Here is a 25,351-nt window from a genome sequence, read left to right on the forward strand (position 1 = left end):
TGGGTGCCACTGTCTATCACACCAATCCAAACAGAAAAAGCAAAAATGGCTGATTTGAAATATTAACGGAGCAGTTTTATATAACAACGTGACATTTCCGCACACTGAATTCATCTCTTATTTATTTGAAAAACATATTCTGGAACAAAAAACAATGCAAAATTCACTGAAATTTTAAAAATGCACCAAAATGAATGACAAATGTTGCAACATAGAAACTAAACTCCTTAACCTTTTACTTTGTGGGCAGCAGCTGCTCGGACTTCAGCTTCACAGTCTTTAAGGAGGTTCTGAAAGGCGGGGATGAGGTCATTTAGGGTGATTTTAGGACCCACGGCTTTCTGGAGCTATAAAAGAATTTGTCAAGGTTTTAATGAACACTAACAAAATAATTAACAAGAACAAAAGAGTGTAATCTTCAAGCATGTATTTTTGCCACAAATATTTCCTATTCAGAAGAATATCAGAGACTTTGGTACAAGAGTAAATTTGTGAGGGGTTTTTGTCTTGTTTTCTGCTTAAAAAAAGAAACAGTGCAGTAATTTTACCTCTGAAAATTTGTCAGCAACCATATAGCGAACTCGCCAAGATTTATCTTCTGCTGCCTGTCGAAGAGTAGGCATCACCAAAGTCTCAAGGTCGTCCTGGGTCAGTAACTGGGCAATACTGACACAAGCTTCCACAGCTAGGAGGCGCACTGAGTCCTAAAGGAACAAAATTTCTTTCTGTAAGTCAAACAGTATTTACTGAGAGCCATGGGGTATGCTGTTGTTCTTCAGTGCTGTCGAGTTGATTCTGACTCATAGTGACGTCACGTAAGAAGCCCTCGTAGTACAATGGTTAAGTGCCGGAATGCTAACCAAAAGGTTGCTGGTTCAAACCTACCCAGCTGCTCCACGGGAGAAAAGACTCGGTCACCTGCTCCCATAAAAATTAGAGCCTAGGTAACCCTGTGGGGCAGCTCTACTCTGCCACCTGGGTCACTATGAGTCGAAATTGACTCAATAGGCACCTAACAACGACACAGGGTGTGTGCAGAAACAACCACACCCTGAAGTTTCATGTCTTTGTGTCTTGAAAGAGCTGCTCCCTTTACCTGAAAGGGTATGTCAAAGCCATAAAGACAGAAATAACTTTGTTCTATGAGTTAACTGGAAACTCTGGTGGTGTAGTGGTTAAATGCTACAGCTGCTAACCAAAAGGTCTGCAGTTCGAATCCGCCGGGTGCTCCTTGGAAACTCTAAGGGGCAGTTCTACTCTGTCCTATAGGTCGCTATGAGTCGGAATCAGATCAAAAGCAATGGGTCTGGTTTTTGGTTTATGACTTAACTGGAAATTCTGGTGGCTACAGCTTCTAAACAAAAGGTCAGCAGTTCAAATCCACCAGGTGCTCCTTGGAAACTCTATGGGGCAGTTCTACTCTGTCCTATGGGGTCACTGAGTTGGAAAAGACTCAACAGCAACAGGTTAGATTTTCTGGTTTTTTATGAGTGAACTGTAAGTTAACTACCTTGGTTGGGGGGCAGGATGTTTATTTTTTAAAAAATGAAATGAAAATGTAAAGATTAAATGAAAAAGGGAGAACATTGTAATGTATCTTCAAGGTAGTTGAAGGATAAGATAAAAACGAAAACTATACTTGTACAAGTTGTTTATAACAGATTAGAGGAAGAAAGGGGTAGGACAGAGAAAGGGATACTCAGCTCTGAGTGGCAGTAGTAGAACTTAGGCATGAGAGATGATGACTTGGAAAGAAACACAAAGAAGAACAAAATAAAAGTATAACTAAAAAAAAAATCAGTTGGACTTAAATCTGGAAAATCAAGGACAGAATAACTCTGAAGTAGCCATGTCTAGAAAAACATAGCAGAGAAAATTGGAAAGGGATAGGATTAATGAGCTCTGCTTTCCAAATGTTAACTTCCAAGTATCAATGTGACATCAATATGTCCTTTTAGCAAACAGAAATACACAATTGGACAAATTAACAAGAAATCATAAATTCAAATTGTGTATCTGGGAATCATACATACAAAAACAAAAACTGAAAACATGTAAACGCTCCCTGAGAAACAGCACAAGATGTTTAATATGATACGCATAAATCATATATATGTATATAGGTGTTCACACATATGTAAACAAATGCAGAGAGAGAGCAAGGATTTCAACTCTTCAAATTATTACAAATTTTAAAAATTATATATCATTAATAATTTACCTAAGACATACTCCCTCATCTCCAATGAGTGGGCTAAGAAAGACAGAACTAATCTCTTGGTAGTACCTATACATACATTTCTAAATCCTAAAAATGATACTAAATCAGGCGACAATTACCATTTATGGAAATGCATGCCAATCAACATTTGTTAATTTAATAAATTACTTCTCTTCCAGAACTCCTAATTTTCTCCCTATACCTGCTTCTCCTCATAGTATCTTTCCCACTCTGCAATGACACCACCATCCACCCAGCTATTCAAGCCAAAAATCTCAGAGATCTTCTTGATTCCTCTTCTCCTCATCCAATCCAACAGTAGGTGTATTGACTCTACCTCCAAATCTTATCCCCAGATTCTCTCCATCTTCCTATTACCATTCTCGTTTACCACCATCATCTCTTACCTGAATTATTACCAAAGTTTCCTAACTGGTATTCCTGTTTCTTCACAATTTAGTTTCCACCCAGAATGACCTTCTAAAAATATAAATTACATCATGTCACAACCCTGTTTAAAATCTTCCAATGCACTTTCACTGCACCTGGGGGAGGGGGGGCCTCCACACTCTTTACCCTAACTTTAAGGCCTTCCATGATCTGGCCCCTGCCTATCTTCTCTAACTTCATCTCTTACCAGGATCTTTCACCTGCTCTGTTCCAGCCTGAGGGCCTTTACACCTAGAGCTCTGATACCCCAGGAAGTGCATGGCTAGCACTTTTCTTTCAAGTCTCAGGTGATCTGTCCCCCTCCTCTGAAAACTTCTCTGACCAGCAGTCTAGAGGAGTGCCCTATAATCTATCGTATCATCCTACTCTATTTTCATCATATCAATTATCCTTACCTGATAGTTGTTTATCTGTTTTTCTCAATTACAATGTAAGTCCAGGAGAGTAGGGTCCATACACCTTCACACTGTATCACTGCACTGCAACAGTGCCTGATACGTAAAATGAAAAAAAAAAAAACAAACCAAACTCACTGCTATCAAGTCAGGTCCAACTCATAGCTGCCCTATAGGACAGAGCAGAACTGCCCCATAGAGTTTCCAAGAAACGCCTGGTGGATTCAAAATTACCGACCATTTGGTTAGCAGCCATAGGTTTTAACTATTATGCCACCAGGGTTTTTACCAGATATATAGCAGGTGCTTAATAAAGATTTTTTCAAACAATGAATAATCCAGCAGCAACGCTTCTAACACTGGCCAGAGGGAACATACATACATGTATCTGACTTAATATTTTTTTGAGCATCAATGACTGCAAAAATAGACTAGATGTTGTTTCCCTCTTGATGAAAAGTACACCACCATCATGAAGTGGTCTTACTGCCCCAAAAATATCAAACCTCAATCTGATTAAGACTCTAGACAGAGGTGGGGTAAACACTGGTCAAATCTGGACCAAAGCTACTTTTTTATAAATAATGAGTTACTGGAAAACTGCCAGGCCCATTAGTTTACATACTGTCTATGGCTGTGTTTACACTTTAACAGAAGCGTTCAGTCACTGCAACAGAGACTGTCTGGCCCACAAACCCTAAAATATTTACTATTTGGCCCTTTAAAGAAAGTTTGTAAACCCCTTCTCTAGAACTACCAATTTGTAGGAAACAAAGAGGACAAAAGAAAATGTTAAATTATACCATAAGAAATGTAATCAATAAAATCTCAAATGAGGGAGACTTTAAACCTCCACTGTCCAATATGGTAACCACTAGCAACATGTGTCTACTGGGTAGCTGAAATGTGGTTAGTGCCATATGGCCAAATAATACTTTGGATATACTGGTTTAAATAAAATACATCATTAGTATTAATTTCACCTGTTTCTTTTCTACTTTTTATAATGTGGCTAGAAAATTTAAATTACACAGGTGGGAATGTTCATGCATTGTGAAGAATGTAACCAATGTCAATGAACAATCTGTACGGAAACTGTTGAATTCTGCTGTGCAAAAACCTCCACTGAAAACACAATATTATTTAAAAAAAAATTAGAGACAGCTTGCATTTCTCTTGGATAGCACTGTTTGAACTATAATATTTAGGGGTGTATGCTTGGATAATAAAAGTACAAAGAAAAGTACGGAGGTGACTGTCATAAAAGTCAAGATCAGAGTTACTCTTCAGACAATGAGGGAGGGTCTGTGTGGGAGGGAGCACACAGAGGGCTTCTGGGAAGTGACTGGCAAAGATCTATGCCCTTTCATGAATGAATTACAAGGGTGCTCACCTTACTGTAATCCATTAAGTTATTTTGTGCTGTTGTGTGTATGTTATCTTAACAAGTTTTTTAAATTATTTTGAAAGTGAGATTTATCACCGTTAATTTAAAATCTGAAAATGTGACTCATCAGTATGTGTCCTGATGCTCTTGGTCCTGTACATGTCAAGTGACTCTAGAGCAGGCATTCGGCAAATGAGAAACCCATCAGGACTCTCCTTCTAGAGCCCCAGAACTCTGGGGGTGATGCACAGATGCACCATCTCAGAAGAGGCATTCTACCCTACTTGTGAAGGGCAAGAAATCTGGAGCCAAACTGCCTACACTGAAATCCTGATTCCACCGCCATTAACTATGCAAGCCTGGGTAACTTACTTAAACTTTCTGTGCCTCCATCTCCTTAATATGTAAAATGGGATATCTAACTCATGAGGCTGTTATAAGGATTCAATTACTTCATATAGGTAAACAATTCAAAACAGAGGCTAGTAGGAAATACTAAGCACTGTAAGTGTTTGCTACGGTTAACTGTAACTGTTATTCTACATAACAGAGATCTAGATACTTGGATTGAAAATTGTGATTATGCTAAGTCACTCCACACACTAGTACAGACGATGAAAAGGGTCAAACAGCTTCCCTTAACATCCCATGCGCATTTATCAGAAAGTCAAAAATTCCAGGAAGTGGGAGGTGGAGCCAAGATGGTAGAATAGACAGACGCTTCTGGCGAGCCCTCTTTACAACAAAGACCCGAAAAAACAAGTGAAACAAGGATATTTGTGACAAGTTGGGAGCGCTGAGCAGCAAAGGCAAGCTTAGACAACGAACTGAGGGGCGGGGGAGGAAGAGGCCGTTCAGAAGTGGAGAGGAGTTACCAGACCTGAATCGCAGGGAGCCCTCAGGCGCCATTTCTGGAGCGGCGTCGGCGGTGGGCAGACACTACCATTCGGCCGAAGTTTCCTCAAGGAGAAGCAGCCAGCCACACAGCCCACTCACACCTCTGGAACCGGAGGAGAACGGCACTCTCGGCAAAAGCTAAGTGCTTGCGTATATTTTACCGTGCCCCAACCCCCATCCCCACGCCAGCTTCAGCGGCTGAATCCCTGGGCCTGAGATAGACCCTGGTGAGCATCTGGAGCCGTCCTCCCAGCCTTGGGGAAGGAAAAAATTTGCAACTGAGGGGAAAGGATAATTTGCTAGCTCCATTAACCAGGGGAGCTCAGGACAGAAGCGGCTCCTGTCCAGGCATACACCATCCGTGGACCTTGAGCACCTTTCCCTTCTGCATGGACCTATGGCAGACTCCAACCATTTCAGCTGTGTGGTAGAGAGGTGGGTGTTTGCCATTTGACATTGCTTTGCCTATTAAACAAGGTCCTCACCTACCCACATCAAGGACCTAAAGAATGGTAGCTCCACTCACGTCACCCAGCCACCCACGACAGGGGTCCAAAGACAACTGGTACCTCCCAGTCCTTACAACCAAAAACTTTGGGTGCCCATGGTCCCCCTGCAGAACCCACCCACCAGCACGCTCTAGGAAACAGGAACACGTTTTCCCCAGAGACACTTGGGGGTTGGTTCTCAGCCCCCTGCCTTGTTCAGAGCATGACCCCTACTGCAGATACCGGTATATACACCAATCACCCCCGCCCCTCTAAGACTGTAGGACAGAACCTGTACCACACACTTGATTATCTGCTACCTGGAAACATGAGCTGAATTCATACAAGAAAACGGAACGGACTCCTACACTGATGTATCTGATAACAGCTCTAGCCGGCTGGGGATAGGACACCAGAGCGCCAAAGGCAAAAATAATCAAACTAGCTCACTCAAGCAACCCATACGGGTATAACAGAACAAAACAAAGCAAGCAGCTACGACATAGTAAGCAAGCATAAACTAATACAATAACTTCTACATGGCTCAGAGACAACAGTCATTATAAAGTCACATAAAAAAAACAGACTATGGAGGCGGGGCCAAGATGGCAGACTAGGTGGACGCTACCGCGGATCCCTCTCGCAACAAAGACTCGGAAAAACAAGTGAATCGATCACATACATTAACAATCTACGAACCCTGAACAACAAACACAGATTTAGAGATGGAGAACGAACAAATACGGAGAGGCGGCGATTGTTTTCAGAGCCTGGAGCCAGTGTACCAGTCAGGTGACCTTCGGCGCCCGATCTGGGGCAAAGCCAAGGGGGGCAGACGGCACAAACAAGGGGCCTAGCCCTACCCCCCTGAACTCACTCCGGGAGGAGGCCAGGCCGGTTCACGCGGGCGGCATGGCGACGCAGCCGGTGGGAGAAGGCCCCGGGAGGCAGTGACTGGTCTTGGAGCGGGGAGAGCAGCGTCGCAGCCGGGGAGCTGTCCCGCCGGGATTTAGTAGGGGAGCGGGTGCGGGGAGCTGCTCCACCCCCCTGAACTAACCCCGGGAAGGGGCCCAGCCGGTTCGCGCGGGCGGCATGGTGGCACAGCCAGTGGGAAAAGTCCCCGGGAGGCAGTGACAGGTCTTGGAGCGGGGAGAGCAGCGTCCCAGCCGGGGAGCCGTCCCGCCGGGATTTTGGAGGGGCACGAGAGCGGGGACCAGCTCCACCCCCCTGAACTGACCCCCGGGGGGGGGGCCCAGCCAGTTCGCGTGGGCAGTGTGGCGACGCAGCAGGTGGGAGAAGGCCCCAGGAGACAGTGACGGGTCTTGGAGCGGGGAGAGTGCCGTCCCAGCCGGGACACGCGGTCGCAGCGTACGCTCGGGGAGCTGCTCCGCTCGCCTGAGCTGAGCCCGGAGGGGAGCCCAGCCGGTTCGCAGAGGCGGCGCGGCGACGCAGTAGGCGGGACAGGGAGTACCCGGGAGGCAGCGACTGATTTTGGAGTCGGGAGTGCACCGCCCCAGGCTGGCATCTGAGGATCTGACCGTGACTCCAGTGGGCCAGACTCCCCGGGGGCAATCTCCACACAGACAGAACACATAGGCGACGCCCCCGTGGAAATCTCAGATATAATAGTCATTCCAAGCAAGACAAGCAACTCTGGCTATATTCTGAGGTGCTGCTCTCCTATCTCTCTAATCCCTCCCCATCCTCCCCAGGCGGCTTCATTAACATCCGAATAGCCTGAGCCAGAGGGAGAACTCTGATAGGGATCTGACTGCATTTTTTTTTAGCGGATTTTCTGGAAAAACTAGTTTCCCAGTGATGGCTCAGAGACAGCAGTCCATATTAAACCACATAAAGAAGCAGACCATGACAGCTTCTCCAACCCCCCAAACAAAAGAATAAAAATCTTTCCCAAATGAAGATACAATCCTGGAATTATCAGATACAGAATATAAAAAACTAATTTACAGAATGCTTCAAGACATCACAAACGAAATAAGGCAAACTGCAGAAAAAGCCAAGGAACACACCGATAAAACTGTTGAAGAACTCAAAAAGATTATTCAAGAACATAGTGGAAAAATTAGTAAGTTGCAAGAATCCATAGAGAGACAGCATGGAGAAATCCAAAAGATTAACAATAAAATTACAGAATTAGACAACGCAATAGGAAGTCAGAGGAGCAGACTCGAGCAATTAGAATGCAGACTGGGACATCTGGAGGACCAGGTAATTAACACCAACATAGCTGAAAAAAAAATCAGATAAAAGAATTAAAAAAAATGAAGAAACCCTAAGAATCATGTGGGACTCTATCAAGAAGGATAACTTGCAGGTGATTGGAGTCCCAGAACAGGGAGGGGGGACAGAAAACACAGAGAAAATAGTTGAATAATTCCTGACACAAAACTTCCCTGACATCATGAAAGACGAAAGGATATCTATCCAAGATGCTCATCGAACCCCATTTAAGATTGATACAAAAAGAAAAACACCAAGACATATTATCATCAAACTCGCCAAAACCAAAGATAAACAGAAAATTTTAAAAGCAGCCAGGGAGAAAAGAAAGGTTTCCTTCAAGGGAGAATCTATAACAATACGTTCAGACTACTCAGCAGAAACCATGCAGGCAAGAAGGGAAAAGGACGACGTATACAGAGCACTGAAGGAGAAAAACTGCCAACCAAGGACCATATATCCAGCAAAACTCTCTCTGAAATATGAAGGCAAAATTAAGATATTTACAGATAAACACAAGTTTAGAGAATTTGCAAAAACCAAACCAAAGCTACAAGAAATACTAAAGGATATTGTTTGGTCAGAAAACCAATAATATCAGATACCAGCAAAATACAAGGTCACAAAACAGAATGTCCTGATATCAACTCAAATAGGGAAATCACAAAAACAAACAAATTAAGATTAATTAAAAAAAATAAATAAATAACAATGCACATAACAGGGAATCATGGAAGTCAATAGGTAAAAGATCACAAGGATCAAAAAGAGGGACTAAATACAGGAGACACTGAACTGCCAGATGGAGAGTGATACAAGGCGATATACAACGATACAAGTTAGGTTTTTACTTAGAAAAATAGGGGTAAATAATAAGGTAACCACAAAAAGGTATAACAACTCCATAACTCGAGAAAAACGTAACGACTCAACTAACATAAAGTCAAACACTATGAAAATGAGGATCTCACAATTTACTAAGAAAAACGCCTCAGCACAAAAAAGTATGTGGAAAAATGAAATTGCCAACAACACACATGAAAAGGCATCAAAATGACAGCACTAAAAACTTATTTATCTATAATTACACTGAATATAAATGGACTAAATGCACCAGTAAAGAGACAGAGAGTCACGGACTGGATAAAGAAACACGATCCATCTATATGCTGCCTACAAGAGACACACCTTAGACTTAGAGACACAAACAAACTGAAACTCAAAGGATGGAAAAAAAATATATCAAGCAAACAATAAGCAAAAAAGGAGTAGCAATATTAATTTCTGACAAAATAGACTTTAGGCTTAAATCCGCCACAAAGGATAAAGAAGGACACTACATAATGATAAAAGGGACAATTGATCAGGAAGACATAACCATATTAAATATTTATGCACCCAATGACAGGGCTGCAAGACACATAAATCAAATTTTAACAGAATTGAAAAGTGAGATAGACACCTCCACAATTATAGTAGGAGACTTCAACACACCACTTTTGGAGAAGGACAGGACTTCCAGTAAGAAGCTCAATACAGACACGGAAGACCTACTTACAACAATCAACCAACTTGACCTCATTGACTTATACAGAACTCTCCACCCAACTGCTGCAAAGTATACTTTTTTTTATAGCGCTCATGAAACATTCTCTAGAATAGACCACATATTAGGTCATAAAACAAACCTTTGCAGAATCCAAAACATCGAAATATTACAAAGCATCTTCTCAGACCACAAGGCAATAAAACTAGAAATCAATAACAGAAAAACTAGGGAAAAGAAATCAAATACTTGAAAAATGAACAATACCCTCCTGAAAAAAGACTGGGTTATAGAAGACATCAAGGAGGGAATAAGGAAATTCATAGAATGCAACGAGAATGAAAATACTTCCTATCAAAACCTCTGGGACACAGCAAAAGCAGTGCTCAGAGGCCAATTTATATCAATAAATGCACACATACAAAAAGAAGCAAGAGCCAAAAGCAGAGAACTGTCCCTACGACTGGAACAAATAGAAAGTGAGCAACAAAAGAACCTATCAGGCACCAGAAGAAAACAAATAATAAAAATTAGAGCTGAACTAAATGAATTAGAGAACAGAAAAACAATTGAAAGAATTAACAAAGCCAAAAGCTGGTTCTTTGAAAAAATTAACAAAATTGATAAACCATTGGCTAGACTGACTAAAGAAATACAGGAAAGGAAACAAATAACCCGAATAAGAAACGAGAAGGACCACATCACAACAGAACCAAATGAAATTAAAAGAATCATTTCAGATTACCACGAAAAATTGTACTCTAACAAATTTGAAAACCTAGAAGAAATGGATGAATTCTTGGAAAAACACTACCTACCTAAACTAACGCATTCAGAAATAGAACAACTAAATAGACCCATAACAAAAAAAGAGATTGAAACGGTAATCAAAAACCTCCCAACAAAATAAAGCCCTGGCCCGGACGGCTTCACTGCAGAGTTCTACCAAACATTCAGAGAAGAGTTAACACCACTACTACTGAAGGTATTTCAAAGCATAGAAAAGGACGGAATACTACCCAACTCATTCTACGAAGCCACCATCTCCCTGATACCAAAACCAGGTAAAGACATTACAAAAAAAAGAAAATTACAGACCTATATCCCTCATGAACATAGATGCAAAAATCCTCAACAAAATTCTAGCCAATAGAATCCAACAACACATCAAAAAAATAATTCACCATGATCAAGTGGGATTTATACCAGGTATGCAAGGCTGGTTTAATATCAGAAAAACCATTAATGTAATCCATCACATAAATAAAACAAAAGATAAAAACCACATGATCTTATCAATTGATGCAGAAAAGGCATTTGAAGAAGTCCAACACCCATTTATGATAAAAATTCTTACAAAAATAGGAATTGAAGGAAAATCCTCAACATAATAAAGGGCATCTATGTAAAGCCAACAGCCAATATCACTCTAAATGGAGAGAACCTGAAAGCATTTCCCTTGAGAACGGGAACCAGACAAGGATGCCCTTTATCATCACTCTTATTCAACATCGTACTTGAAGTCCTAGCCAGGGCAAAGAAATAAAGGGTATCCGGATTGGCAAGGAGGAAGTAAACTTATGACTATTTGCAGATGACATGATCTTATACACAGAAAACCCTAAGGAATCCTCCAGAAAACTACTGAAACTAATAGAAGAGTTTGGCAGAGTCTCAGGTTATAAAACAAACATACAAAAATCACTTGGATTCCTCTACATCAACAAAAAGAACACCGAAGAGGAAATAACCAAATCAATACCATTCACAGTAGCCCCCAAGAAGATAAAATACTTAGGAATAAATCTTACCAAGGATGTAAAAGACCTATACAAAGAGAACTACAAAGCTCTACTACAAGAAATTCAAAAGGACATACTTAAGTGGAAAAACATACCTTGCTCATGGATAGGAAGACTTAACATAGTAAAAATGTCTATTCTACCAAAAGCCATCTATACATATAACATACTTCTGATCCAAATTCCAATGTCATATTTTAAGGGGATAGAGAAACAAATCACCAATTTCACATGGAAGGGAAAGAAGCCCCGGATAAGCAAAGCATTACTGAAAAAGAAGAAGAAAGTGGGAGGCCTCACTCTACCTGATTTCAGAACCTATTATACAGCCACAGTAGTCAAAACAGCCTGGTACTGGTACAACAACAGGCACATAGACCAATGGAACAGAATTGAGAACCCAGATATAAATCCATGTATGAGCAGCTGATATTTGACAAAGGACCAGTGTCAGTAAATTGGGGAAAAGAGAGTCTTTTTAACAAATGGTGCTGGCATAACTGGATATCCATTTGCAAAAGAATGAAACAGGACCCATACCTCACACCATGCACAAAAACTAACTCCAAGTGGATCAAAGACCTAAACATAAAGACTAAAACGATAAAGATCATGGAGGGAAAAATAGGGACAACCCTAGGAGCCCTAATACAAGGCATAAACAGAATACAAAACATTACCAAAAATGATGAAGAGAAACCCGATAACTGGGAGCTCCTAAAAATCAAACATCTATGCTCATCTAAAGACTTCACCAAAAGAGTAAAAAGACCACCTACACACTGGGAAAGAATTTTCAGCTATGACATCTCCGACCAGCACATGATCTCTAAAATCTACATGATTCTGTCAAAACTCAACCACAAAAAGACAAAGAACCCAGTCAAGAAGTGGGCAAAGGATATGAACACACACTTCACTAAAGAAGATATTCAGGCAGCTAACAGATACATGAGAAAATACTCTCGATCATTAGCCATTAGAGAAATGCAAATTAAAACCACGATGAGATTCCATCTCACTCCAACAAGGCTGCCATTAATTCAAAAAACACAAAATAATAAATGTTGGAGAGGCTGCGGAGAGATTGGAACTCTTATTCACTGCTGGTGGGAATGTAAAATGGTACAATCACTTTGGAAATCTATCTGGCGTTATCTTAAACAGTTAGAAATAGAACTACCATACAACCCAGAAATCACACTCCTCGGAATATACCCTAGAGATACAAGAGCCTTCACACAAACAGATATATGCACAACCATGTTTACTGCAGCTCTGTTTACAATAGCAAAAACCTGGAAGCAACCAAGGTGTCCATCAACGGATGAATGGGTAAATAAATTGTGGTATATTCACACAATGGAATACTACGCATCGATAAAGAACAGTGACGAATCTCTGAAACATTTCATAACATGGAGGAACCTGGAAGGCATTATGCTGAGCGAAATGAGTCAAAGGCAAAAGGACAAATATTGTATAAGACCACTATTATAAGATCTTGAGAAATAGTAAACCTGAGAAGAACACATACTTTTGTGGTTACGAAGGGGGGAGGGAGGGAGGGAGGGAGAGGGTTTTTTATTCATTAATCAGTAGATAAGAACTGCTTTGGGTGAAGGGAAAGACAACACTCAATACATGGAAGGTCAGCTCAACTGGACTGGACCAAAAGCAAAGAAGTTTCCGGAATAAAATGAATGCTTCAAAGGTCAGCGGAGCAGGGGCGGGGGTCTTGGGAAAATGGTTTGAGGGGACTTCTATGTCAACTGCCAAAATAATTCTATTATGAAAACATTCTGCATCCCACTTTGAAATGTGGCGTCTGGGGTTTTAAAGGCTAACAAGTGGCCATCTAAGATGCATCGATTGGTCTCAACCCACCTGGAGCAAAGGAGAATGAAGAACACCAAGGTCACATGACAACTAGGAGCCCAAGAGACAGAAAGGGCCACATGAACCAGAGACCTACATCACCCTGAGACCAGGAGAACTAGTTGGTGCCCGGCCACAATCGATGACTGCCCTGACAGGGAGCACAACAGAGAGCTCCTGAGGGAACAGGAGATCAGTGGGATGCAGACCCCAAATTCTCATAAAAAGACCATACTTTAATGGTCTGACTGTGACTAGAGGAATCCCGGCGGCCATGGTCCCCAGACCTTCTGTCGGCACAGGACAGAATCATCCCCGAAGACAACTCATCAGACGTGAAAGGGACTGGTCAGCAGGTGGGAGAGAGATGCTGATGAAGAGTGAGCTAATTATATCAGGTGGACACTTGAGAGTGTGTTGGCAGCTCTTGTCTGCAGGGGGGACGGGAGGATAGAGAGAGAGGGAAGCTGGCAATATTGTCACGAAAGGAGAGACTGAAAGGGCTGACTCAATAGGGGAAGAGCAGGTGGGAGTACGGAGTAAGATGTATGTAAACTCATATGTGACAGACTGATTGGATTTGTAAACGTTCACTTGAAGCTTAATAAAAGTTAATAAAAAAAAAATTAAAAAAACAGACTATGATCACCTCAACAGGCTCTCAGAACAAAGAATAAAACGATCTTCTAGATGAAAGTTCCTTCCTGGAATTACCAGATGCAGAATACAAAAGTTTAATATACAGAACCCTTCAAGACATCAGGAAGGAAATGAGGCAATACACAGAACAAGCCAAGGAACACACAGATAAAGCAACTGAAGAAATTAGAAAGATTATTCAGGAACATAATGAAAAGTTTAATAAGCTGGAAAAAATCCATCAGCAGACAGCAATCAGAAATTCAGAAGATTAACAATAAAATTACAGAATTAGACAACTCAACAGAAAGTCAGAGGAGAAGAATTGAGCAAGTAGAAGCTAGAATTTCTGAACTCGAACATAAATCACTTGGCACTAATATATTTGAAGAAAAATCAGGTGAAAGAATTTAAAAAAATGAAGAAACATTAAGAATTGTGTGGGACTCTATCAAGAGAAATGACCTACGAGTGACTGGAGTATCAGAACAGGGAGGGATAACAGAAAATACAGAGAAAATTGTTGAAGATTTGTTGGCAGAAAACTTCCCTGATATTGTGCAAGATGAGAAAATATCTATCCAAGATGCTCATCGAACTCCACAGAAGGTAGATCTTAAAAGAAAGTCACTAGGATATATTAAAATCAAAGTTGCCAAAACCAAAGATAAAGAATTATAAGAGCACTGAGGGATAAATGAAAAGTCACCTACGAAGGACAGCCAATAAGAATAAGCTGGGACTACTCAGCAGAAACCATGCAGGCAAGAAAGCAATGGGATGACATATTTAAAAAACTGAAGGAAAAAAACTGCCTGCCAAGACTCATATATCCAGCAAAACTCTCTCTTAAATATGAAGGTGAAATTAAGACATTTCCAGATAAACACAAGTTTAGGAAATTCATAAAAACCAAACCAAAACTACAAGAAATACGAAAGGGTGCTCTTTGGTTAGAAAATCAAAAATATCAGGTATCAAGACTAGAACACTGGGGAGAACAACCAGAAGTAAACCCAGATAGGGAAATCCAAAAAAACTAAGCAAGATTATTAAAAAAAAAAAAAAAAGCCCAAAACAGGGTTACAGCGATGTTATTATACAAATTAAGACAACATTAAAATAATAAAGAGGGACTAAGAAATGTAATCACACACCTTCCATATGGAGAGGAAGATACAGCGATAGAAAGAAATAAAAGTTTTAAATTTAGAAAACTAGGGGTAAATAATAAGGTAACCACAAAGGAGACAAACTATTCTACTCAACAAAATAAAATACAAGGGAAAAACACAGACTCAGCAGAAACAAAATCAACAACAACAAATATAAGGAAAGGACAATATATAAAGAAAATCTACTCAGCACATAAACTCAAGCGGGAAAAAGAAACTCTCAACACACAAAAAAGACATGAAAATGATAGCATTAAATTCATACCTATCCATAATTACCCTGAATATCAATGGACTAAATGCACCAATAAAGAGACAAGAGAGTGGCAGAGTGGATTAAAAAACAAGATTCGTCTATATGCTGCCTGCAAGAGACACACCTTAGACTTAGAGACACAAACTAAAACTCAAAGGATGGAAAAATATCAAGCAAACAACAATCAAAAAAGAGCAGGAGTGGCAACATTTCTGACAAAATAGACTTTAAAGTTAAATCCATCAGAAAGGATAAGGAAGGACAGTATATAATGATTATTGGGACAATACACCAAGAAGATATAATCATATTAAATATTTATGCACCCAAAGACAAGGCTGCAAGATACATAAAACAAACTCTATCAGCATTGAAAAGTGAGATAAACAGCTCCACAAAAATTGTAGGAGATTTCAACACACCACTTTTGGTGAAGGACAGGACAGCCAGAAAGAAGCTCAATAAAGACACGGAAGATCTAAATGCCACAATCAATCAACTTGACCTCGTAAACATATACAGAACACCCAGCAGCAACCAAGTATACTTTCTTTTCTAGGGCACATGTAGCGTTCTCTAGAACAGACCACATATTAAGTCATAAAGCAAGCCTTAGCAGAATCCAAAACATTCAAACATTACAAAGCATCTTCTCTGACCCTAAGGCCGTAAAAATGGAAATCAAAAACAGAAAACAGAGAAAAGAAATCAAACGCTTGGAAACTGAACAATACCCTGCTCAAAGAACACTGGATTATAGAAGACATTAAGGATGGAATAAAGAAATTCAGAGAATCCAATGAGAATGAAAACACTTCCTATCAGAACCTTTGGGACACAGCAAAAGCAATGCTCAGAGGCCAATTTATATCAATAAAGGCACACATCCAAAAAGAAGAAAGGGCCAAAATCAAAGAATTATCCCTACTACTTGAACAAATAGAAAGAGAACAACAAAAGAAACCCACAAGCACCAGAAGAAAACAAATAATAAAAATTAGAACTGAACTAAATGAAATAGAAAACAGAAAAACAATTGAAAGAATTAACAAGACCAAAAGCTGGTTTTTAAAAAAAAAAAAACAACAAAATTGATAAACCACTGGCCAAACTGACCAAACAAAAACAGGAGAGGAAGCGAATAATCCAAATAACGAGAGGGGCCATATTACAACAGACCCAACTGAAATTGAAGAATCGTATCAGATTACTATGAAAAACTATACTCAAACAAATTTGAAAATCTAGAAGAAATGGATGAATTCCTAGAAACACACTACCCACCTAAACTAACACAAACAGAGGTAGAACAACTAAATAGACACATAACAAAAGAAGAGATTGAAAAGGTAATCAAAAAACTCCCAACAAAAAAATTCCCTGGCCCTGATGGTTTCACTGAAGAGTTCTACCACACTTTCAGAGAAGAGTAAACACCACTACTCCTAAAGGTATTTCAGAGCATAGAAAAGGATGGAATATTCCCTAACTCATTCTATGAAGCCACCATATCCCTGATACCAAAACCAGGTAAAGACACCACAAGAAAAGAAAATTACGGACCTATATCCCTCATGAATGTAGACGCAAAAATCCTCAACAAAATTCTAGCCAATAGAATTCAACAACATATCAAAAAAATAATTCACCATGACCAAGTGGGATTCATACTAGGTTTGCAGGGATGGTTCAACATTAGAAAAACAATTAATGTAATTCACCACATAAATAAAACAAAAAACAAGAATCACATAATTTTATCAATTGATGCAGAAAAGGCATTTGACAAAGTTCAACACTCATTCATGAGAAAAACTCTCAGCAAAATAGGAATACAAGGAAAATTCCTCAACATAATAAAGGGCATTTATACAAAGCCAACAGCCAATATCACCCTAAATGGAAAGAGCCTGAAAACATTCCCATTGAGATCAGGAACCAGGCAAGGATGCCCTTTATCACGACTCTTATTCAATATTGCACTGTTAAGTCCTAGCCAGACCAATCAGGCCAGATAAAGAAATAAAGGGCATCCAGATTGGCAAGGAAGAAGTGAAAGTATCTCTATTTGCAGATGACATGATCTTATACACAGAAAACCCTAAGGAATCCTCCAGAAAACTACTGAAACTAATAGAAGAGTTCAGCAGAGTGTACGGATACAAGATAAACATACAAAAATCAGCTGGATTCCACTACATCAACAAAAAGAACATCAAAGAGGAACTCACCAAATCAATGCCATTTACAGTAGCCCCCAAGAAGATAAAATACTTAGGAATAAATCTTACCAGAGATGTAAAAGACTTATACAAAGAAAACTACAGTATACTTCTCCAAGAAACCAAAAGAGACTTAACGTAAGTGGAACAACATACCTTGCTCATGGATAGAAGACTTAACATTATAAAAATGTCTATTCTACCAAAAGCGATCTATACATTTAATGCAATTCCGATCCAAATCCCAAGGACATTCTTTAATGAGATGGAGAAACAAATCACGAATTTCATATGGAAGGGAAAGAGGCCCGGATAAATAAGGCATTACTGAAGAAGAAGAATGAAGTGGGAGGCCTTACTCTACCTGATTTTAGAACCTATTATACCGCCACAGTAGTCAAAACAGCCTGGTACTGGTACAACAACAGATACATTGACCAATGGAACAGAATTGAGAATCCAGACATAAATCCATCCACATATGAGCAGTTGATATTTGACAAAGGCCCCAAAACAGTTCAATGGGGAAAAGACAGTCTTTTTAACAAACGGTGCTGGCATAACTGGATATCCATCTGCAAAAAAATGAAACAAGACCCATACCTCACTCCATGCACAAAAACTAACTCAAAATGGATCAAAGACCTAAATATAAATCTGAAACGATAAAGATCATGGAAGAAAAAATAGGGACAACGTTAGGAGCCCTAATACATGGCATAAACAATATACAAAACATTATAAAGAATGGAGAAGAAAAACTAGATACCTGGGAGCTCCTAAAAATCAAACACCTATGCTCATCCAAAGACTTCACCAAAAGAGTAAAAAGACTACCTACAGACTGGGAAAAAGTTTTTAGCTATGACATTTCTGATCAGCGCCTGATCTCTAAAATCTGCATGACACTGAAAAAACTCAACTATAAAAAGACAACCCAATTAAAAAGTAGGCAAAAGATATGAATAGACTCTTCACTGAAGAAGACATTCAGATAGCTAACAGATATATGAGGAAATGTTCACAATCATTAGCCATTAGAGAAATGAGATCTCATCTCACTCCAACAAGGCTGGCATTAATCCAAAAAACACAAAATAATAAATGCTGGAGAGGCTGTGGAGAGACTGAAACACTTATACACTGCTGGCGGGAATGTCAAATGGTACAACCACTTTGGAAATCGATTTGGTGCTTCCTTAAAAAGCTAGAAATAGAACTACCATACGATCCAGCAATCCCACTCCTGGGAATATATCCTAGAGAAATAAAAGCCTTTACATGAACAGATATATGCACACCCATGTTTATTGCAACACTGTTTAGAACAGCAAAAAGATGGAAGCAAACAAGGTGTCCATCAACAGATACATGAATAAATTATGGTATATTCACACGATGGAATACTACGCATCGATAAAGAACAGTGAGGAATCTGTGAAACATTTTATAACATGGAGGAACCTGGAAGGCATGCTGAGTGAAATTAGTCAGCTGCAAAAGGACAAATATTGTATAAGACCACTATTGTAAGAACTTGAGAAACAGTTTAAACTGAGAAGAAAACATTCTTTTCTGGTTACAAGGTGGGGGAGGGTGGGAAAGGAGTATTCATTAATTAGATAGTAGATAAGAACTACTTTAGGTGAAGGGAAAGACAGCACACAATAAAGGGGAAGTCAGCACAGTTGGACTAAACCAGAAGCAAAAAAGTTTCCTGAATAAACTGAATGCTTCGAAGACCAGTGTAGCAGGAGCAGGGGTCTGGGGATCATGGTTTCAAGGGACATCTAAGTCAACTGGCGTAATAAAATCTATTTAGAAAACATCTGCATCCCAATTTGAAGAGTGGCATCTGGGGTCTTAAACACTAGCAAGCAGCCATCTAAGATGCATCAATTGGTCTCAACCCACCTGGATCAAAGGAGAATGAACACCAAGGACACAAGGCAATTACGAGCCCAAGAGACAGTAAAGGCCACATGAACCAGAGACTACATCATCCTGAGACCAGAAGAACTAGATGGTGCCTGGCTACAATCGATGACTGCCCTGACAGGGAACACAACAGAGAACCCCTGAGGGAGCAGGAGAGCAGTGGGATATAGACCACAAATTTTCATAAGACCAGGCTTAATGGTCTGACTGAGACCGGAAGGACCCCGGTGGCCATGGCCCCCAGACATTCTGTTGCCCCAGAACAGGAACCATTCCCGAAGCCAACTCTTCAGGCAGGGACTGGACTGGACAATGGTTTGGAGAAGGATGCTGGTAAGGAGTAAGCTTCTTGGATCAGGTGGACACTTGAGACTATGTGGCATCTCCTGTCTGGAGGAGAGATGAGAGGGTGGAGGGGGTTAGAAGCTGGCGAAATGGACACAAAAAGAGAGAATGGAGGGATAGAGCGGGCTGCCCCATTGGGGGAGAGTAATTGGGAGTATGTACCAAGGTGTATATGGGTTTTTGTGTGAAAGACTCACTTGATTTGTAAACTTTCCCTTAAAGCACAATTAAAAAAAAAAAAAAATTCCAGGAAGCTTCACTCCCTCATACTAAAATACAGCCTGCAATTTCCAAAGATATGTTACCCCTTAATGCAGCTTTGGTTTTTCCCGTCTAATTATGGCTCCCACTTCCTCATGGAGTCTTCCTTTTAACAGCTGCTAATGTAAGAGAAAATCACGGTCTGGTTAAGCAAGAAACGAAAAAGGCATTCCCCAAGGAAATTCTTAAAATGTGCGAGGATTGGGGCATATACATGTACCTTAAGGATTAAGAGTTAATTTACCTGTTCATCTGAAGCTAGATTGGTGAACAATGGAACAATTTCACTTTTCACACTTTCTAATTCCAAAACTTTTGCAAATTCACCCAATTTGGAAGCAGCCGCACGTCGTACCATTGGTGTGTCATCTGAGCACAGAGAACGGAAATGCCTGCAGCAAATAAAAAAGGGATTTCCCCTCAAATACCACTGATCAAATGTCCTCCAATACACACACACTTATTTTAGAGGTTTTCTCTTACAAACATCAGTGCTTAGGCTTATACTCACAGAAGTAACAAAAATAAAACCAAAGGTATATTCAATTGGACGATTTTTAAAAAATGCCATCAATTAGACTATCTTGATATCAGCCACTCACTGGTAAACAGGGTACAGTGTAATGTCAGCTGTGAGTTCCCGATAATCCCAAGTAACAAAAAGGCCATATCTTACTGTCTAATTTCTGCCTTGATGGCACTGGAAGCCCTGGGATAGCAAACGCTGAACAAACCACATGCAGATGTGCGAGAAGTGAACCAATCCCCACTTGCTAGGCGTTTCACCAGAGGTACAAAATGAGCTTCCAGAGCAACAGGAGTATGCTCCTGGGAGATCTGTCTCAGGGACTCCACAGCCTTGTCGCGAACCACAGTCTCTTCAACAGTTGCTAGACTTTCCAAAGGAGGCTAAATAAACCAAAAAGGAAAACCAGAGAAGAAAACTTATTGAACTAGGTTAAATACAGATTACCACCTTTTAAAGTGACTGAAGGGAGGTGGTACATGTAACCAGAATGTTAGCTACATCCTACCAAATGGTAACTTTCAGTTCACGCAGTGACAACATATGGTGTGCCCAACCTAAAGACACAACTTCTGTAGAATAGCCAAGATCTTATGTCCCAGATGGCAACTCCCAGATGGTGTCTACAAATAACACAGTGGAAGAGACTTGGTATTATTTGTGAGCTGAATCATTAGATTTAGAAGATATGTAGCCAAATGCTGACAGACAGGATCATGCATATTTTCCCAAGAATAAGTGCAAAAATAGGACCAACACTGGACACTAAAATTACATGATGACATTTTGTCAGGCCACTGAGTCCCTACCCTTTTGACTATTAATTCTGTTCCTGGAGGTGCAAGTAACCATTGTTAACTAGCTCTACACCTCAATTTACCAGCTTATAAAAAGTTGAGTACAAAATCACTTTTTTCAGGCTGCAGTCTAAATCTTCCCATGAACCAGACACACACTGGAAGGAGTTTTTGACAGAACAATCAAGGGAAGAGTACAAAGATGGAAGGAAACCTTGCAGCTTTAGAAGCAGAAGAGACTAAAGCGGTTGAGAGTCTGGACTAGGGTCAGTAACTGAGTATGACATGGCCAAGTGAAAACTCGCTGGTTATCTGAACCTCTGCCTTTCTGGGTCTGCATTTGGTCCTGGTAGATTCAACATATGTGATGAGCTGCAAATGTTAAAACACAAGACCCACTTATAGAACCGACCGACAAGCTGAAAGAGAAGGATGGGTCAAAGAAGTGTCAGTTTAATAATATATTTCCAAAATTATCTAATATACAAAGAAGAAAATGAGCAAAAAAATATTCAATCTCTCTAGTATCTCATAAACCCTTTGAAAAGACACTGTTTCTTACTTGCCAAGACCTTTCACGATTTGCCCCATGGCTATTGTGACCTTCTTTCATGCAATCAACTCACTGGATCATCTCTATCACTACTACAGGATAAGGCCAAGCTCCTGAGAATTGTTCTCTCGATATGAACTCTGCCTACTTCTCCATACCCTTTTTGTCCTGTCCACTGACTACCATGCCTGCAGACTCCAGCCGCAACACTTTAGTAGTCTAGAGCCTAATCTGTTTCGTGCTTCCGAGCCTCTGAAAGTCAGTCTTTCAATAAGTGATTGTTGTATTCTAGGCACTGAATACAACAGAAGTAAACAAGGCAGACAAAGTTCCACGCTCTGGTGAAGCTTACATCCTGAGGAAGGAAGACATCAAACAAAGAAGAAAACAATTAGAAGGTAGTGAGCACTCTGTAGTGAAACAGAATAAGATGATACGACAGGGAGTGACTGGGAGGCTACTTCAGGTTGGGTGTGTGAATGTCCTACAAAGGCCGCAGGAAATCCAAAAGGGCATTTCATTAGAGGGAATACCTAGGACAAAGGTCCTTAAGGCAGTAATAGGCTTCATTTATTCAAAGAACAGAAAGGAATGAGGTTATCAAGGAAGGGGATGGTATAAGGTCAGAGAGGCAAGTCATGAAGGATCTTGTAAATTAAGGTACAAAGTTTGGATTTTCTAAGAGCAATGGCAAGGAGTGATCCATCTGCTGAATGAAGGTGACTGTAGGGCGGGTGGCAGACTAGAGTAGAATGAAGCTATTTAGGCAAGCATTGTGATAATGTAGAGAAGTACCCTGGTAGGTGATCCAGGGTGGCAGCACTATGGTGGAGGAAAGTGGACTGACTGGGAATATATGTAGAACCTATAGGAGTTACTTAAGAGTCCTGGTGGTGCAATGTTTAAGTGCTCGGCTGCTAACCAAAAGGTTGGCAGTTTATTCCACCCAGTAACTCTATGGGAGAAAGACCTGTAATCTGCTTCTGTCAAGATTACAGCCATGAAAACCCTACAGGGCAGTTCTACTCTGTCACATGGGGCCGCTAAGAGCTGGAATCAACTTACTTGATTGCATCCACCAACAACTACAGGAGTTACCAGGAGCCTCTAGGGGGCGCAAACAGTTACACGCTCAACTACTAGTCAAAAGGCTGGCAGTTCAAACCCACCCAGAGGGGCCCTTGGAAGCCTTGGCAATCGGCTTCCAAAAGGTCACAGCCTTGAAAGCAGTTCTACTCTGTACACGGGGGATTGTCATGCGTCGGAATCAACTTGACAGCAACCATCAACAACAATATAATAACTGCAAATTTTAAAAAAGAGTTCTGTTCTAGGCAACTACACTTGATATGTCTGTTTGACATCCATGTAGAAAAATCATAGGCAGCTGGATATATGTATCTGGAATTCCATGGAAAGGTCAGAGACAAAGACAGAATTGTGAGAGTCAGCATCATAGAGACAGTATTTACAGCCCTGAAACATACATCGCTACCATGTCCAACTGCTGAATTCTTGGTTATTCTTCAAAACTTAGTTCAGGCATCATCTCCTAATGGGTCTTCCTTGATCACCCTGATCTAAGCCTGTTCCCCTCTCTATTACTAGGGTACTCTGCATGTGCGTCTATTGTTTCACTTAACACTGTACAGTCGTTACTTGTTTACACATAAGGCCAGAGACCACAGACCTCAATCCATTCACATTAGTTTTCTTTAACATTAACATCATAATTTCAATGAAGGATATAGTAAACACTCAAAAAATGTCAAACTGAATTTACCAAATTCACAGCAACAGTTACACTAACAATTAAAGACAAAAAACCAATGAACGTTTCCAAAACAGTGACTTAGTTAGGTGAGAATTAAGACTACCAATTTCAGGGGAAAAAAATAAACAAAAACAATCAAGAAATGCAAATCAAAATTATAACAGATACCATGTCATATCCAGTAGGATGGCTATAATTTAAAAAGAAAACAAGGAGCATTGGAAAAAATATGAAGAAAGTTGAATCCTTATACACTACTGGCGGGAATGTAAAATGTTTGCAGCTGCCATGGAAAACGGTTTGGTAGTTCCTCAAAAAGTTACATACAGAATTATCCAGCAATTCCACTCCTATGTATATACCCCAAAGAATTGAAAAAAAAGTGTTGAAGTAAAAACTTGTACATGAATGTACATAGCAGCATTGTCAATAGTCACAAGGTGGAAACAACCCAAAAGTTCAGTAACTGATGGAGAAACAAAAGATGGCATATATATCCATAAAACAACATTATTTAGCCATAATAAGGAATGAAGTACTGATACACACTACAACATGCTGAACCTTGAAAAAATTATGTTAAGTGAAAGAAGCCAGTCACAAAACACCACATATTGTATGATTCCATTTCTATGAAATATCTAGAATAGACAAATTCATAGAAAGCAGGTTAGTGGTTGCCACGGACTGGAGGGAGAACAGAAAGAAGGGTGTCTCTTAATGGGTATGAGGTTTCCATTTGGGATAATGAAAATGTTCTAGAACTAGACAGTGGTAATAGTGTCACAACATTCTGAATGCACTAAATACCACTAAATTGTACATCTTAAAATGGTTAAAATCGTGAAGTTTATGTGCACTTTACCACAACAAAAGAAAAAATGAGCATATACTGTGATTACGTTTTAAAAAAAAATCAAATCCTTTTTCTTCCCACCTCTAAACTAGTAAGGTTATAGAGGCAGGAAAGTGGTAGGAGTTGTATTAACAGTGAGGAAAAAAAGGGTTAACTGAGTTCAGAATGCCTACATTATTTGTTCTCTCGATGGCTAGCTAACATTATGACTATCTGCCCATAAAAAGATCATAATCTAAATTTCCTAAGAGACTACACACAGTGCTGGAATGGGGCTATCGCCAAACAATTATACTTCAGAAGTCCTACAAGGAGGGAAAGCAGCATATAAGTACTTACCAGCAGACAGTGGGCAAAGTCAGGACCTCCCACAAGGCCAGTAAAATTTCCCAGCTGCTCAGCAAGAGCTAGCAGTACCTCATCTTCATCATAGATTGTATCTACATAAGGCAACAGGGTACTCATCAACAAGGAGAGCTGGCCCAGCTGGACACTCACAAAAAACTAGGAAAAGATTCAATATGTAGTTATTAAGGAGCTCTGGTGCTGCAGTGGTTAAACACAGTGGTTAAACACTCAGCTGCAAATCGAAAGGTTGATAGTTCAAACCCACCCAGCCACTCTGCAGGAGAAAGATGTGGCAGGCTGATTCAATAAAGATTTACAGCCTTGGAAACCATATGCGGCAGCTCTACTCTGTCCTA

The 25,351-nt window shown here is 40.2% G+C and overlaps 1 protein-coding gene across 5 annotated transcripts in view; it reads right to left on the reverse strand.

Annotated features, from left to right (window-relative positions):
• The window catches only part of PPP2R1B (protein phosphatase 2 scaffold subunit Abeta), a 54,597-nt gene that overhangs the window by 27,765 nt on the left and 1,481 nt on the right, over positions 1 to 25,351 (reverse strand). For 3 of the 5 annotated variants that reach the window (XM_023554779.2, XM_010595450.3, XM_010595451.3), the window contains exons 3-7: positions 24,987 to 25,087; positions 20,818 to 21,050; positions 20,386 to 20,533; positions 549 to 704; positions 233 to 347 (exon numbers count right to left, since the gene is read on the reverse strand). In XM_023554779.2, the coding sequence (XP_023410547.1) occupies positions 233 to 347; positions 549 to 704; positions 20,386 to 20,533; positions 20,818 to 21,050; positions 24,987 to 25,087 (753 nt within the window). The remainder of the gene's footprint in view (positions 1 to 232; positions 348 to 548; positions 705 to 20,385; positions 20,534 to 20,817; positions 21,051 to 24,986; positions 25,088 to 25,351) is intronic. The other 2 variants (XM_010595452.3, XM_010595453.3) reach the window with 1 other exon arrangement.

This window comes from Loxodonta africana, chromosome 7 (genome assembly GCF_030014295.1).
Source record: "Loxodonta africana isolate mLoxAfr1 chromosome 7, mLoxAfr1.hap2, whole genome shotgun sequence".
NCBI classification, from domain to species: domain Eukaryota; kingdom Metazoa; phylum Chordata; class Mammalia; order Proboscidea; family Elephantidae; genus Loxodonta; species Loxodonta africana.